This window comes from Eptatretus burgeri, chromosome 10, assembly GCF_056783735.1.
Source record: "Eptatretus burgeri isolate ZD-2024b chromosome 10, Ebu_testis_v1, whole genome shotgun sequence".
Lineage (NCBI taxonomy): Eukaryota > Metazoa > Chordata > Myxini > Myxiniformes > Myxinidae > Eptatretus > Eptatretus burgeri.
Genome location: NC_140970.1, coordinates 76421433 through 76438042, shown reverse-complemented (window position 1 = coordinate 76438042; position 16610 = coordinate 76421433). Strand labels below are relative to the sequence as shown.

Here is a 16610-nt window from a genome sequence, read left to right as displayed (position 1 = left end):
CAGCCCAAAGAGGAAAGCAGTACTCCATCAGGCTGTGGACGAAAGCTTTGTATGTGGTCAGGAGCTCAGGTGGGCCGAGGAAGAACTTTGCACGACCGAGGATACCCAGTGACTTTCAGGCTTTGGAGGCCAGCTTGGAAATGTGGCTTTCCCAGGAAAGATCATGACAGATAGTGAGACCCAGAAGCATGAATGAAAGGACATCTTCAAGAGGATTGTTGAGAAAGTAGATGAGGGGTGGGGGGGGTGGGTTCCAGATGGTCCATCGTGAGAATGTAAGATTTATCAGGATTGAAAGACATGTTCCACGTGTTGGACCAGTTTGTGATTTTATCCAGATCTGCAGAGAGTGAAGAGGCTGCTGCTTGCCGGTCTGAGGGATGACAGATGATACGGCAGCGGATGGAGTCATCAGCAAAGATATGAAGAGGATTTTCCAGAGAGTCAGAGAGATCATTGATGAAAACCAGAAAAATGAACAGGGCCCAGAACGCTACATTGAGGAACTCCAGCCTGGACAGGAAGAGGGGGCGAGAGAACTCCATTTAGGGCCACATGTTTGCTGCGGCAGGAGAGGAAGTCTGTGAGCCATGATTGGAGATGTCCTTGGATACTATAGGAAGCGAGTTTGGTGAGCAGGGCGGGGTGCCAGACCATATCGAAGGTGTGCGATATGTCAAGGGAGATGGCTCTGATTTCAAGTTTGGCATTGAGGATCTCCATCCATTGTTGGGAGAGCAGAAGCTTCATATCCATGGTCGAATGACCTGGTCTGAATCGAAATTGATGATCGGAAATCAAGCCATCGGAGAAGAGGAAGGATTTAATGTCTGAAGCGATGATGGATTCCAGAACCTAGCTGATGATTGGGAGCAAGCTGATTGGTCTGTCGTTGCAGGGATCTGTTTTTGCTCCTTTGTTATGCAGAACGGTAATGTTTGCTGATTTCCAAGCAGATGGCAGATGATCTCGAGCAAATGAGAGGGCGAATAGAACAGAGAGAGGGTGAGCAAGAGCAGCAAAGTAGGTTTTTAGGACACATGAGCTGATGCTGGCTGGACCGGTTGCAGAATCTGAGTCGAGGTTTGACAGCCAATCTCCACCTCATCAGGAGAAAAGGACACAGAGTCCAGGAACAGCTGGGTGTGACTGGGTAAGGTGGGTACAGAAAGCGATGGGTTTGGGACACAAGATTTAGAAGCAAACACGGAATTTAGGTCTTCTCACATGCATTGTCAGCAGTGGCCATTTGTGGCAAGGGAGGAGATGGAGGGTGAACATACACCAGAAAGAGCTTTAACTAGAAGGGCACTCGGTTGAGTGCATACCTCCGCCCCATAATGCCTGATCCATGAGAACGTCTCGGGCCCAATACAATTTTGAAATATTATGCAATACATTATTAAATCTTTTTTGGCTCAACCTCTCAATGGTGCAGAATCACTTTAAAAATTAAATAATTCTCGTAAACAGATCCAGATCTGGATCTTCACCAAAATAGAATCAATTCATCCTTGCGAGACACCCAACCTGTCGACCAAGTTTAGTCCGAATCCGTCCACAACTTTTTGAGATATCATGCTATATATCGTTTTTAGCCCGATCTCTCAATGGTGAAGAATAACTCAAAAAATTCTAGTGGTCGGATCCTGATCCAGATCTTCACCAAAATCTAATCATTTCGTCCTTGTCGCACGCTGAACCTGTCCACAAAATTTCATGCAAATCAATCAGACAGACAAACAGACAGAAAGGGGTGAAAACATAACGTCCTTCACCTTCAGTGGCAGAGGTAACTCGACGTCACCAGGATTTGGAGGAGGGATACAGGTTTGAGAGTTCATACTTGAGATTAGAAAGATGTTTTCTGGCTCTCCAGAGGGTAGACACACTGAGATTGAACAGAGATTGCCTTCAGTTGGATGAGCCTTCCATGAGGTGAAGGAAAATTGTTTCAGGACAACTGCCTCGTCACAAGCTTCAGTGTACCATGGGCGGGAGGAAGGGTAGGACAACTGAAGAAGAGAGGGGATGAGAGAGAGAGAGAGAGTGAGAGAGAGAGAGAGAGAGAGAGAGACGAGAGAGAGAGAGAGAGACGAGAGAGAGAGAGAGAGAGAGAGAGAGAGAGAGAGAGAGACGAGAGAGACAGAGACAGAGACAGAGACAGAGACAGAGACAGAGACAGACACAGAGACAGTGACAGAGACAGAGACAGAGACAGAGAGAGAGACAGAAATAGAGGGAGAGAGAGAGAGAGAGAGACAGAGAGAGAGAGAGAGAGAGAGAGAGAGAGAGAGAGAGAGAGAGAGAGAGACAGAGACAGAGACAGAGACAGAGACAGAGACAGAGACAGAGACAGAGACAGATAGAAAGTTTCTTTGAAAGAATTCCCAGGACGAGTTGATGTTGGAGGAAGTAGAGATGGGAGACCAGTCTAGAAGTTTGATGGCTGCTTGAAGTCCCTGCCAGTCGGCCTGAGTGAAATGCCAGACTCGACGGTGCTGAGGTGGTTCTCCAATAACAGCCAGAGAGATGTCTACTTTGATAAGCACGTGGTCAGATGAACTGATTGAAGCAGAAGGAGAACAGCAGATATTTTCAGGGAAATTGGTCAAAATCAGATCCAGAAGAGATGGAGTACCATTGGTTGAGATCCGGGTCAGGAAGTTGACAGATTCAGTCAGTCCCAATGAGTCGCAGAAGTCTTTTCCTGAAGTGCCATGGCAGGTGAGAGAGGTACCCACACCCAGCCAACTGGCATGATGGCAAATGAAGTCACCACGTATGAGGAAGAGAGAGTTGAGAGAGTTGTGATGAGAAGATAGACGTTGGTCCATGTTTTCGAAGAGCGAGATGTAAATGGAGTTGTCACTGTTTGGTGGACGGTACAACACACACATAAACATGAGGTGGGAGTGGAGGGGAAGCCGTAGCCAGAGGTATTCCTGGGAGTGTGGGGGAGATAGGACAGTGCATGGTGAGTGGGGAATGGAGTCTTTGATGAAGAGAGCAGCTCCACCACCAGGATGAGGCTCAGGTCTGTCATTCCGGAGGAGGGAGTAACCAGGGAGAGTTATGAGGGAGTCAGAGACATCTTGAAGGAGGAAAGTTTCTGTTAAGCAGATTATGTCTGGTTTGCCAGTGGAAACCTGTGTGGAAAAATGTCAGGTAGGAGTGAATGCCACAGATGTTTGAGGTCCACACTGTTAAGGAAGAGGGAGGGGAGGAGGTTTTGGGTGCAGGGGAGGGGGAGGGTAGGACGAGGGAGGAGGGGCAGAGGTTAGGAAAGTTGTTGAATGAATGTGGGGGGTTGCATATGAGCTTTGGGAGAGGGCCGTATGAGGAGGAGAAAAGGCTCGGTGGTGATGGGTTGAGGTACAGCGGGGAATAATAAGAGAAGGGGCAGAGGACAGTTGAAGTTTGGAGGAGGTGGAGTGTTGAGATGGAAGGGAGAGGATGGGGGAAGGAGGCAGCTTTGTGGATGTGAGGGGGGACTTTGGGAAGTGGGAGTGAGGGAGAAGATTGAAGGGAGACGGGTAAGAGGGGAGATTTGAGGGAGAATGGTGAGGCGGGAATTTTTGAGAAAGGTGAGAGGGATGTTTGGAGGGGAAACAGTGTGAAGGTTGCTTTGTAGAGCAGGGGAGTCCATGAGAGCAGGCACGGCCAAGGTGCAGGAGGACGATGGAAGAGGTGGGGAGAGGGGAAAGATGAGACTTGGTGGAGGTGGGAGCAGGCAGGGGGAGGTACAAGATTTGAGGGTTTGGGAAGAGGGGGAGGTGTGCTGAGAGGAAGGAATGAGCATGTTTGTGGTGATGAGGAGTGCACTAATTGAGAGAATGAGATATCTGTTTGGTGAGAATGGAGCCCACAGATGTTAGAACACCACACACTTTGGGACAAAAGAGGAGGAGCTGATACTGAAGCAGAAGACAGTGAAGAGGTGCTATGAGTGGAGATAGGATGAGGGGCAAGATGGGAGAGGTAAGGAGAGGGGATAACAGGTGAGGGATTAGTAGGAGGTAGATTTAAGTTGGTGGGGTGAATTGACACTGAAATTGGAAAATAAAAGGACGAATGATGGACCCCGAACATGCATTGGAAATTGGGATATTGGGTTTGTACAAAGTTGTGCCAATCACACATGCTCACAATAAACTGCTTGTCATTGGTGAGATACATATTATAGGCAAAAAATGAAATTACTACCTTTCCATTTAAATGACAACTTGGTGGACCTTTAAGTGGTTGAACGCCAGATATACGTCTTTCCTTGCTAGGCAGCTGTGCTAGTTGGTGGTGCTTTCATTTAGGAAATCTCACATGAGCCGCAGACCCGACTAGTATAAACAAGAATGGCACTCTGTCTGACGCATACCTCCGCCAGGCTGATAGGCCAGATCTGGATCCGTACCTGAAACAAAATCGAATCTGCTTGTTCTTGTTACTGGACCAACTCATCCACCTTGTTTTGTCATAACTCGTCAACAACTTTTTGAGATATGTGCCATATTTTTGAGATATCGTTTTTGGCCCCATCTCTCACTGATGAAGAAGCACATAAAAATTATAGTATCTGGATCCAGATCCTGATCTTCACCAAAATCTAATCAATTAGTCCTTGCCGTACACCCAATCTGTCCACAAAATTTCATCAGAATCCATGCACAACTTTTTGAGATATCAAACACACAACAAACAAGCAAAAAAACAAGCAGTCATAGACTGGTACTTACGAAATCGTCAACTTGACCTCTGACCTTGTCTAATAAAAAGCTGTCTCTAGAGAAGGTAGAGACGCAAAACAGAAGTTTCTACGATGATTCTGTACCAAACCATCAAAAATCGTAACGTCGACCGAAGCAAAAATCTCCATTTCTCCACGCAATTATTTAATATTATTTCATCAAAGTCACAAAACCGTAATATTCGGCCATCCACCAACAATCTTTACATAATCCGATGGCTTAGCGAGTCAGGCATGCGACGATAACCTTTATTGGGATAAAAAATGACTTTAAACACCATCTTTATCGAAAACACCGTCAGCGCGCACACGCAAAACCTTTACGTGACTCAACGACGCCTCTGCTCGAGCACGCTGCACCACGTGACGAGCAGTGACGCGGTGAGTGAAATATTTTTTATACAATCTTAAAACGTCTCCAAAACATCCGATTTTTACCAGAATTTAGACAACCCAGTGTTAAGCGTCCTAAGCGATCGCAAAAACCGAAGACAAAATTAAAATTGAAGTTAAAACGAACTCGTAACGTCGACCAAAGCAAAAATAATACATTTCTAAACATGAATTTACGGAATTATGTTTGACCTCACTGTGACCTTGACCTTTGAGCGATTTTGACCAAAATCTAATCAGCACTAGCCATCAGCCTCCTGAATCACGTGGTGTAAATTGACATTGGTAGCTTCTTCCGTTCTCGAGTTATCTGTACCAAACCATCAAAAATCGAATGTTTGACCTCACTGTGACCTTGACCTTTGAGCGATTTTGACCAAAATCTAATCATGCCATCAGCCTCCTGAATCACGTGGTGTAAATTGACATTGGTAGCTTCTTCCGTTCTCGAGTTATCTGTACCAAACCATCAAAAATCGAATGTTTGACCTCACTGTGACCTTGACCTTTGAGCGATTTTGACCAAAATCTAATCATGCCATCAGCCTCCTGAATCACGTGGTGTAAATTGACATTGGTAGCTTCTTCCGTTCTCGAGTTATCTGTACCAAACCATCAAAAATCGAATGTTTGACCTCACTGTGACCTTGACCTTTGAGCGATTTTGACCAAAATCTAATCAGCACTTGCCATCAGCCTCCTGAATCACGTGGTGTAAATTGACATTGGTAGCTTCTTCCGTTCTCGAGTTATCTGTACCAAACCATCAAAAATCGAATATTTGACCTCACTGTGACCTTGACCTTTGACTGATTTTGACCAAAATCTAATCAGCACTAGCCATCACCCTTCTGAACCACGTGGTGTAATTTGACATTGATAGCTTCTTCCGTTCTCAGTTATCGTACCTACAAACAAAGAAACACACACACAAACAAAAACACACACACACAAACAGATGACGGAAGTCATCAATGTACTTACGAAATCTTTAGATTTCGTATATACCAAACAGTCAGGGATGAAAACATAACCTCGGACCACCTTCGGTTGTGGAGGTAAACACAAGACACCTTAAGACACGCGCGTAATCGTGCCTTTTAGCAGAAAACTTCACCGGAAGCAATGCTGTTACTCCGTGCTGGTTGCAAACCAGGCTGAGAAAAGGTGAACTGAGAATTAAGCCGAAGTATTTGAGAATGCGTGTTTTGACATTCGACGCTCATGGATATTCAGAAAGCATGAAGAAGAGCAGTTTAATGTATAAATTATTCATCTGCATATCGCAGAGCGCCACCTTGAACCACGGTAATTCATACAAACATTACTTTCAACGATACATTTACAGAGATGAGAAAAGGTGCCAGGAATGGATATGACTAATGCTGACAAGCAATCACAGTCAATGAACGGTGAGAGATGCAAGTTTCAATAGAGCGAATTCAAAGCTGGGCCACAAGATAGACGATGATGAACGCACAGTGATATGAGAAGGATGCACCTATCCACATTTTCAAAGAACATCATTGACTAGCAAATACAGTCGGGTGTTTTGTCTCCTTTTGGATAAGCTAAAAATGTGCCAAATGCAAACCGAAAGCCATGTTTTCATGAGCACATTCAAATGGTACTCTTGTGTTCCATCACTGAACCGGCATCATGCAAAAGCTATTTATCCCCAAACTCTATTTCACGCTGAGATTCTTGTTGCACTCAAAAATTGGCTTGGAGGTGCACTTTAACAAAACGAATGAAAGTTCAATAAGATTTAATGGCTATAATGCTCAAGACAGCAGATAGAATTCCAGCGATGAAAATAAATCAATGCCTTGGTCCTGAAAGGGAGAAAAAGAGCCAAGTGGACCATGTTAGCCAAGTATGGCATCTGGTATGCTCAACTCCTTGGCAGGCCTGGCAGCCTGTATGCATCTACTTGCACCGAAGCGATTGAGAAAGAAGGCTCAAACAGGCCCCAGGGTTTCTGACCTTTCCACTATGAAGGGCTGGTACCACGAAACTAGGGCCTGGGTAGCCATGCTTAATGGAGCCATCTGTCATAGATACACAGAGCTCGAGGCGTTCACACCAACACCCATCATCAGACGAGTAACCATCTTGTCGTGCGTTGCAGATAAGCAAGCTATGTGCCTGGCTGGCTTCTCCAAACACAATCATGACATCATCTTCCCACGAAAGGTGTTTTTCCTGGGGCATGGACACATTTGTATTGATAAACTCATGTGACACAGGGAAAAATGCAATTAAATAATCAAATACAAAGGCCCAGGAGTGAGGGAGGATACTGCACTTCCATCCAAGAGATGCGGTTCAAATCCGACCGAAGACCATGAAATAACCAATGTCAATAAAACCCAGCTGGTTCGCCAATGAACTGAGGGAAGTGGGGGTAATCTGGCTATGTTGTGTGGTCGAGTCAACATGCATTGCAAGCCCAGACTGTGTGGTTGATGCTTACTGCACTCAGAGAAGCTTGGGTTGGGTGGCAAAATGCCCACATACTCCGAACTGAATACATAATCGAGATAATAAGATAACAAGTAACCATCAATCCACACATTCTTATATACGTTTACCATATTGGGGATGAGTATCAGTAACGAAAGGACTTGAGAAACAGAAGAGGATGGACGATGGGGTGGGTGGGATTGAGGGGATGGGAATATCAGAGGGGATAGAACGAAAGGTAATATATGTGGGGAGAAAGGAGCAATCGTAGCATTGGAAAGGCCATGGATGAAGCATCAGGAGGAAGTGAGGAGAGAGAAGGAGAGATCAACATTCCACTAAAAGACAAAAGAAACACGTGATATGGTACACGCATGACTAAACAAACTGCCTTTTATTTTTAACAGGATCTTCGACTCGTAGTGGAATTTATACACACACATAGGCATACAGACAATTACATGAGACACACATACACAGGACTGTTTGACAGGACAAACACGGCCACTGAGCTTGGGGGGAAGTGCCGTCACTTCCTGGGGTACTCTGGGTATCAGTGACGCCATGACAACGACGCCGCATTTCTCTCCACGCTCAGCAGGACATGTCCTCAGGAGCATACTAACCTATGGAGATTGTCCATGCTCTTCATTTAAAATGCTGAGCATCAAGCAAGGAAGCAGCACATACCATTTGTTTTTTTAAGTTTTGGTGTGAGACTCAGGGTTTGAATCGCCGACCTCCAGGACTCGGAGCAGATGCTCTAACCTTTAGACCAACCACCGAGTCTGATGATTCCTTCGCCTGTATCTATCTCCGAATATTTCCTTGTGTAACCAAGGTAATTATGAAAAAAAGATGAATAAATCCTACCGGTTCAAGTTTGACCTGGACGTAATTATAAGCTTGAATGTTTGTATATCTCCTCGAGAGGCAATTATCATTGGTAAATAACAGGCTCCATAATTTGCTGTTACTCCCTCATCGTTATCTCTTTTGCCGCCATCTTCATTCTCAGCACGTGCTTCAGAGAAGAATACACGTGATTAAGGGTTTTCGTCGCCTACAAGACATCGAAGGAAGATTCCCTCTGACATGATTAGTGTTTAAAACATCTACATTTTATAAAGGTCAAAGTCAAATTTGAAGAACCAAAATAAAGAAATAAATAATCGTCAAAATAATAACAAATGTTGTGACTATTATTGACTGATGTGGTTCCTCAAGATCATCAGATCATGACCGATACTCTATAAAGAGCGTCGCTGCTGCCGAAGCAGTTTCTATGGCTCAGGTTGAAATCCTGGATGGGACACCACTCTGACACAGGAAGTCAGGGCACAAATTTGGAATTTGGTCATGGTGCCGGCGATAGCTCACCTAATCTTCGCAAAGGACACAGTGGGATGTTTAACGTCCTCAAACAAATTCTGGCAGATAGGATGCCCAGTTTAACGTCCATCGGAGGACACCCTGCCTGTGAAACACCGGGACGACAGTTTATAGCTGGGTCAGGATTCAAACTCAAGCTAGACAGATCTGAGGTGAGTGTGCATACCTTTCGGCCATCTTTCCAGCCACGTGGTTTCTTTGGTGGTGAAAAGTCATTAAAAAGAGAAAACATCAGACGTGACGATGAAAGAACGCTAGGTTGAGGCAGAAGTTACGAGGCCAAGGCATGAGCAAGCAATGACCTGTTCTTCAGGGAAGGACCATAAACCAGATGATGCATCTCCTCTCAAGCCGGTTTTCAAAGACTGCTCAAAACAGTCATTTTAAATCAGAAATGGTTATAAAATATCGTTAAATCCATGGAGATTTGAACCTGATGTCACAGCAACAAAGGCAACAAAAGTTCTGCGAACATGACACTCGGTTGACTAAGAGCTAAGACATGGCAAAAACAAAAGTACAAAGAGACATGTCCATCAATCCATCCATCCATTGGGACCATATTCTGTGCAGAGCGTTGGTGCTGCCCAAGCAGTCTCCTCGGCTATTTGGCACAATCCTGGACAGGTCACCACTCCAACACAGGATACCAGAAAGCTGGCAATCATTTTGCCTACCGTGGAAGGATGACAGGCAGATTCAACCCCAACTGGTATTAATTTAACAGCTGAGGGGATTTAAACACAGCATCCTAGGATCCCAAGCCCACCCCCCTAACCATTAAGCAAACACCAGGCATGAAGAGATGTATATATCAATAAAAATATGCGTTTCCTTCCTAATGATTTCTCCACTCCTTGTAATTTATAAAGGATGTGTGTGTGTGTGTGTGTGTGTGTGTGTGTGTGTGTGTGTGTGTGTGTGTGTGTGTGTGTGTGTGTGTGCATTTTGAAAACTGTTTCACATAGAGACAGGAGTCATACCCCTAAAGAACCATATTGGACCTGGGAATCTCACAATGACTATATTTTCCCCAATAGCAGAATGGCGTTGGGAAAAGGGAGAGGGGGGGGGGGGAAGGGAAACTTTAACGAAGGTTTTAAGCCATCTTCGGGTGTATTCAAACATGACCCCACAACACATCGTACCAGAGGGGGCACTCATTTTGTCCCCTCAATGGAAGCATGTTAGACGCAAGAATGTTACGGAAAACGTATCTTTTGGGGCACCTTCTCTCTGGGAATGGGTAATGGGTGGAGGGTGGGTGACATTGCATCCAGTCTGTTACCAGTGTTTAAAATCATGCTGTGTCATATCATGAACATAACAGCCAATTGAGAACAGGCATCAAGCTTGTGAACTTGTCCATGGAGAAACAAAAAAATTAAACGGTGGATCTTGATCTACCTGTAACTTGCGAGTCGCCTTCCTCATTCACAGACATTTTTGAACACCCCGTTTATGATTATACTCATCATCATCAATTTTATCCCTATTCATAATGTGAGGGTAGTTTTAATGGAAATTAAATTTTTTCCCTTCATTGTTTCTACACTCCCTCGAGTTATGAACAGTTATTCAGCAAAATCTCTCACATATGATGGTCATTAGCAATGTGGCTTCAATGCATCGTTGTTTGTTGATGTGACCTCTCAGCTTCCGAGAACCATGAGGTTCTCATCGTCCACCTGGTTCCTTATCACCTAATACTGTCGCCTGGTGATCAAGCCGTTCTAAACCTCTCAATGGGTGTACTCATTTTTCACTCATTTCTCATTTTGATCTTTCCTTGGTAAAAAAAAAATCTCTCGCACTTCTGCACTTACACCAATCGCCCCAAAATTTGTTCCATGATACATCAGCACAATGAAAAATGAGACTTGTAACGACAACTTATAACAGGAGGTAATGAATATCACCGAATCATGCAGAGAATGTACCTGTGCAAGCTACGTCTCCACCTTCAGGGGCGTAACCAGCGCGACACATGCAACTGCCAATGGGTACCAACCACTCTCCATCTCCTGTGCAGTACAGCTTGATGGGCATGTCCTTCTCCTCGGCATTTTCAACGCAAGCACCATGGGCAACGACCAGTGACGTCATCTCGGCACCGGCCATGGTCTCTGGAAACGTGGCAAAGTTGTCGACAGTGGCGAGGCATTTCCGATAAAATACACGCACCGCTATGAGGGACATGCAGCTCCCATAGTCCTGGAACCCCAGGAAGAAGCCCCGTTTTGTAAGTGGCCCAAAGCTACGGAGTTCTTTGTTTATTTTGAGCTGCGTCCCCTTCATATCGATGCCTTTGAAGCTTTGGTCGGGTGCAATTGTGTCCACACGCACAAAAGAATCTTTTATCCAGCTAGTGTCTGTGCCCCACGGAGAGCTGCTGTCGGCCTCGTAGTAATATAGGTTAAATGTCTCCTTGCAGGAGCCCAGCACATTTGGAAGGCTGCTGCAGTCTCGCACGGAAAACTTGATTTCCACGTAGACGCGAATCGAACCATTGCGGTCAATGAAGTCCGTGCGTAGCCAGTTGTTCTGGTTGGACTTGCGCACGTTGCACACCTGGTACGTGCGAATGGCATTCATTTTCTCATCGTAGCCACTGACCTCCTCCCACTGTGGGACAACAAATGGTGAAAGAATGACGGTGTCAATGGATAAAATATGTTGGCAAAATTATTTCTTTATCATCAAATACAATCGTTAATTTTATTTATTTCTTTTATAAATCTTTGGTGGGAAAAGCAAACAACATCCGGAAATGCATGACAATACAAACACTCCTTTCACTGATTCACAAAAACAAACCATCTCCAACACATTCTGCTCAAGCCTTTGAATATCCTTGACAGATGTCAAGCATTATTGCGGGAAATGATGCAAACAATCGATTAGTTTTCAAGAAAAGAACCGTGTTTCAGAAATACAGTCAATCCAAGTGTCAGTGAAAGATCAAGGTTTGAGTGCATCATCGGTGAATAACCATTTGAACGAGTTTCAAATACCGGAGTACTATGATAGTAAATACGAAGCCGGGTGTTGGCTTTGGATCTTACACTCCTGAGTTTGAGCCCTGTTGGCTGCTGAATTAACACTGGGTGGGGTTCACTCAGCCTGTCATCCTTCTGAGGTTGGTGAAATGAGTACCGGTGTCCTGGTCTCGGGGCACAGAATCAGCAGCGTAGTCGTACCCTAACAAAATGATTGCTACCTAGCAGTCAAGCTGCCATATGCAAGAAGGAGAAGAAGAGCTAATACAGAGTACTTAAAGAGCAGGTTGCGGGTCACCAAACATGTTCTGAAAATTTATCAATATGATTATATGTGCATTAAATAGTTTGATGCAAACTATTGTGGTTACATAACTATTAGGAAAATTAATGAAATTTAACTCCGAAGTTGTTATTTCTCGAGGCTGTTGAAAAAAACAGCCGCGTGCCCATATATGGATGGTGACGTCACGTTCTCCAAAACAAAGCGGACGCTCACTCGCTCATTGAAGAAGTGTCCAGTTGAGCGGGACGTTCTTTCACTTATTTTGAGCTTGCAACTGTCTATATTATCCTTTTTTTATTTTGAATTATAAGAAGGATGTTAAGCTTGGTAGCCCATGTGCCAGCATTCATGATTGGTGGACGTTAAAAGTCTCACGGTGTGTTTCGTGAAGAGTTGTCAAGTTATCACCGGCACCCTGAACAACTTACAAATTTCTTTCGGTTGAACATCAGGTCTGGACAGTGAAATACTTGGGTCAGAATCGTTCCTCCTAGCAGACCCCAAATGGTGGGAATAATCAGGGTCAGTTAAGAAGAAGAACAAGACTTTACGAGTTTGACTTACAATCTGCATGTTTGTAATATTTCAATCCAAAATGGCACTCGGCAACGAGGACCAGGTTTGTAAACAAAATACAGATTCAAGTGGAAAGCAACATACGGGGATATATATATGAAAGAAAAAAGAGAACAGGTGGAAAAAGGTAAATCGTTAAACACCTTGAAAAGGTTGAAACTCAATCACTTACACCTGTGTTTGTATTGGGGGGAATCATACAGGGATATCAATTTTGTTTGTATTCAACATCCTGAGGATTCCCATTTGTGACGTCTCCCTGGATATTGAGTAAAGGTGGGGAAGGAGGGTTTCAACTTGGCAAACAAGTGAATTGTGAGATGTGCTTCGGGAATTATACCAAATGTCTAAAGTACACGACGTTCTTGTTCAGAGTTAGTATGTGAGATGATATTTTGGAAAATAATCACAAAAAGAAGAAATAAAACTGTTGTTGGTTTTCCTTTTGAAATAATCATCAGCATGCATCTCAAAGACTATTCACTTTGAGTATACACGAGTTTACAAAGATTAAACTGCTTTTTGAGTGGGTCGACTTGGGCTGTCAGGATAGCCTAGCTGGAGGAAGGTGCATTCGCCTTTGAGATGTCTAACCTGGGTTTGAAAATTGGCAAAACTGGAAACTGCCACCCTGGTGTTTCGCAGGCAGGGTGAGGCATCAACGTGCGTGCCGTCCATCAGAAGGACATCCAGTCGGAACACCCGTGTCTGCCAGCTATGGCCGATGGTGGACATGAAAGATCTGACGGTGTCTTTCATGAAGTGCAGGGGAGTTATCACCGACACCCTGAACAAATTACAAATTCCTGCCCATATCTTTTTCAGTCTAACATCATCAGGCCTGGCAAAGCCAGCTCATAAAAGACTTGCCCCAAAACCTTTTGCCGACCGACCTCCTGAGAGGGTGGGAATAATTGCGGACAATAAATAAGTAGTAGTAGCTTAGAGTGGTTCGGATCACTACCTGTGTGAACCCAAAGAGATTTCGTTATAATTATTACAATGAGCAGTGTAATGAATGTAATCAGTTTTCTCTCTTAAACAACCAACACATTCTTTCTTCGAATAGGATGGAAAGATTATTACGACTGTGTGACAAGCACTGCAACAGGTAACCTCACATTGAGCAGGCATGCTCATAACCTCAAATTAGCATATTTCTATTATGAGGGAGAGCATTCTTAACCATTATGTATAACAGGTGTTTTCATGTACAGTATTCTCATGCTGGTGATAAGATGTGGTTAATAATCTTTTTTTTTTAATCACAATTTAATGAAACAGAGTTGTAATTTAGAGAGTGTGTCACTGTTATCTTAAGTTGGTCAAAGAAATATACATAATATGTATACGTGGGGAAATTATGTGCCCAGACCAGGAATCGAACCCAGCTCCTCTGGTGAACCATACCAGTGCTCTGCCATCTGAACTATCTGGGTGACCCACTGGCTGAGCATGCAATTCTCCCACATAATATAGAATTGCAACTCTTTCCACCACTACATCTGGCAAACTCACTGCCAACCATCCGAGAAGGGATGGTCTATCCACGAGAGGGTCTTCCCTCCATGTGGGGACAATTCCATGACCACTATTATTAACCACAGGGGGCGTATTAACACAATTATAAATTGTCCCCCCACATGGAGGGGGACCCCCTCGTGGACAGACCATCACTGCCTCCTATGGTTGGCAGAGTGTCCCAGAAGCAGTGGTGGAAAGAGAGGGGCATCTGTCTCTGTGGGAGAATTGTGTGCTTAGCCTGTGGGTCACCAAGATAGCTCAAATGGCAGAGTACTGGTATGGTTCATTGGAGGACCTCGGTTTGACTGCTGGTCTGGGCCGGTAATTTTCCCACATACATATACATACATATATACATGTACATATACATGTACATATACACAAGCCAGGAGGCGACATGGGTGGTCGCTGTATAATTGCATACTAGTCATACAGTTTTTGACGGATCGGGCTGAAAATTTTTGACAAAGAGGTTGATTATAGTGCGCATAAAAGCGCAAAAGCCGATTTTTGATTTTCGAAAAATACATAAATAAAAATATTTTTTCGGATTTTAAAAAATATTCAAAGTCCCGTTGCTAGCCAACTGTGGCATCCGTCGCAACGGTGCTCAAAAGCATACAACTAGTTCCTGGTATGAACCTACCAGTCAAGTTTCATCAAAATTGTTTGACTCCTCTGGCCTCCAGAGCTGTCCATTACTTCCAAACAAACAGACGGACATACAGACAGACGGATGCATACAAACAAACAGACGGACATACAGACAGACGGAAAACCTGAGACTAAGAGTAGTCTAGCGACCACCCAATATTATGTCTGTTTGCCTGTTAATTTCTAAAGAAATATACTTTCAAATTCAAGGGATGAAAAGTTGTGAAGGAAAAAAAAATAGACCCCCGCAGATTACGTGACAGTCCTGAGCACAATACAGTGGTGGCTGGATCATTAAGGCAAACAAAAAGATTGTAGATTGGATAGGTTTTTTGGATAGGATTTCATAGGTTTTTTTTTTTTTTTTTGTATACCTTGGTCGAGGCTCGTATGAGAGCTAACACACAACTCACAGCAAGGAGGCATGAGACAAGAGGGGTGGGAGTGGAAGGGACAAAACAGTGGGGAACAGACACATTAGGTGAACTGTGGAAGGGAGAGGGATGGGCATGGGACGGGGAACATGGCGAAGAGAAGATGGACATTTCAGGGACTTTCAGGAAGGAAAGCAGGAGAAATGAAGGAAGTGGGCTTGGGTGGATTATCGGGGGTAGAAAAGATCGAGGATTTGGATGGGGGAAGATAAGAGGTGGTGGTGAACAGCTGTTTTGAAAGCCTGGAGGGAAGAATGGGAAAGAATAGAGTGAGGAAGTTTATTCCAAAGGCGGGAAAAAAGAGGAATGAAAGAGCTTTAGTTTAGTGTTGGTTAGTTAGTTAGTTAGTTAGGTTAGTGTTGGTTAGTTAGGTTAGTGTTGCTTTAAAAAATAATCGATAGCATGATAAGTTACCAGCCGAAGCATTTTTGTTGGAGCGTCTGCTCCGATTCTGAGAGGTAAACTGTTCAATTCTGATCAGTTATACCAAAGACTATAAAAATGGTACTGTACTGCTTCCTCGCTTGACGCTCAGCATTTAGAGGATAGAGCACGGAAAACCCTCGTGGGTTGTGGCATCCCTTAATTCCCCTGAAATGTGATACTGACTGCAAGAGAAAAAAAAGATCACACCGAATGGCCACCAGATGGCGTTTCCAGCACCCAGAGTGCACCCGGAAGTTACTTCTCCCAAGGTGTCATGGCTGTATTCATTGTTTCATGTTAAAAGTCAAGTCCTGTGTGTGTCTGGTGTCTCTGTCTACATGTGTGTGCATTATTTGTGTGACAGCTCCTCCGGGAGAGCTCGATTGCTGTCGAAAAACAAATGCCACAAATCTCTTTATTAGTCGGAAGGAAAGTCATGGCGTTAAAGCATTGAGGCCCTTTGCTTCCATCCGATGAACGAGTCGACAAAACTTTTAAATTGTCGATTGCATATTGATCAATTATGTAAGATAGATTTTTTTTTCTTCTGCTGTCAATACATACAAGCCATGCTACTTGTAGATGGTAAACAAGAATTTGACTCTATTATGAAGAATTACATTCCGGATTAGTGATGACTTAATCATTTAAAACGCCCCAGTGCAAACAAGCTGTTCCAGATTTAAAAGAAGCATCGGGAATAAATATTTCAATGG

The 16610-nt window shown here is 44.1% G+C and overlaps 2 protein-coding genes across 6 annotated transcripts in view; one reads left to right on the top strand and one right to left on the bottom strand.

Moving 5' to 3' along the window:
- Nucleotides 1-16610, top strand: part of LOC147018903 (uncharacterized) — a 202290-nt gene that overhangs the window by 42582 nt on the left and 143098 nt on the right. The window lies entirely within an intron of this gene.
- Nucleotides 1-16610, bottom strand: part of LOC147018905 (ephrin type-B receptor 2-like) — a 245289-nt gene that overhangs the window by 159986 nt on the left and 68693 nt on the right. For all 5 annotated transcript variants that reach the window (XM_085899013.1, XM_085899014.1, XM_085899015.1 and 2 more), the window contains exon 3: nt 10936-11620. In XM_085899013.1, the coding sequence (XP_085755139.1) occupies nt 10936-11620 (685 nt within the window). The remainder of the gene's footprint in view (nt 1-10935; nt 11621-16610) is intronic.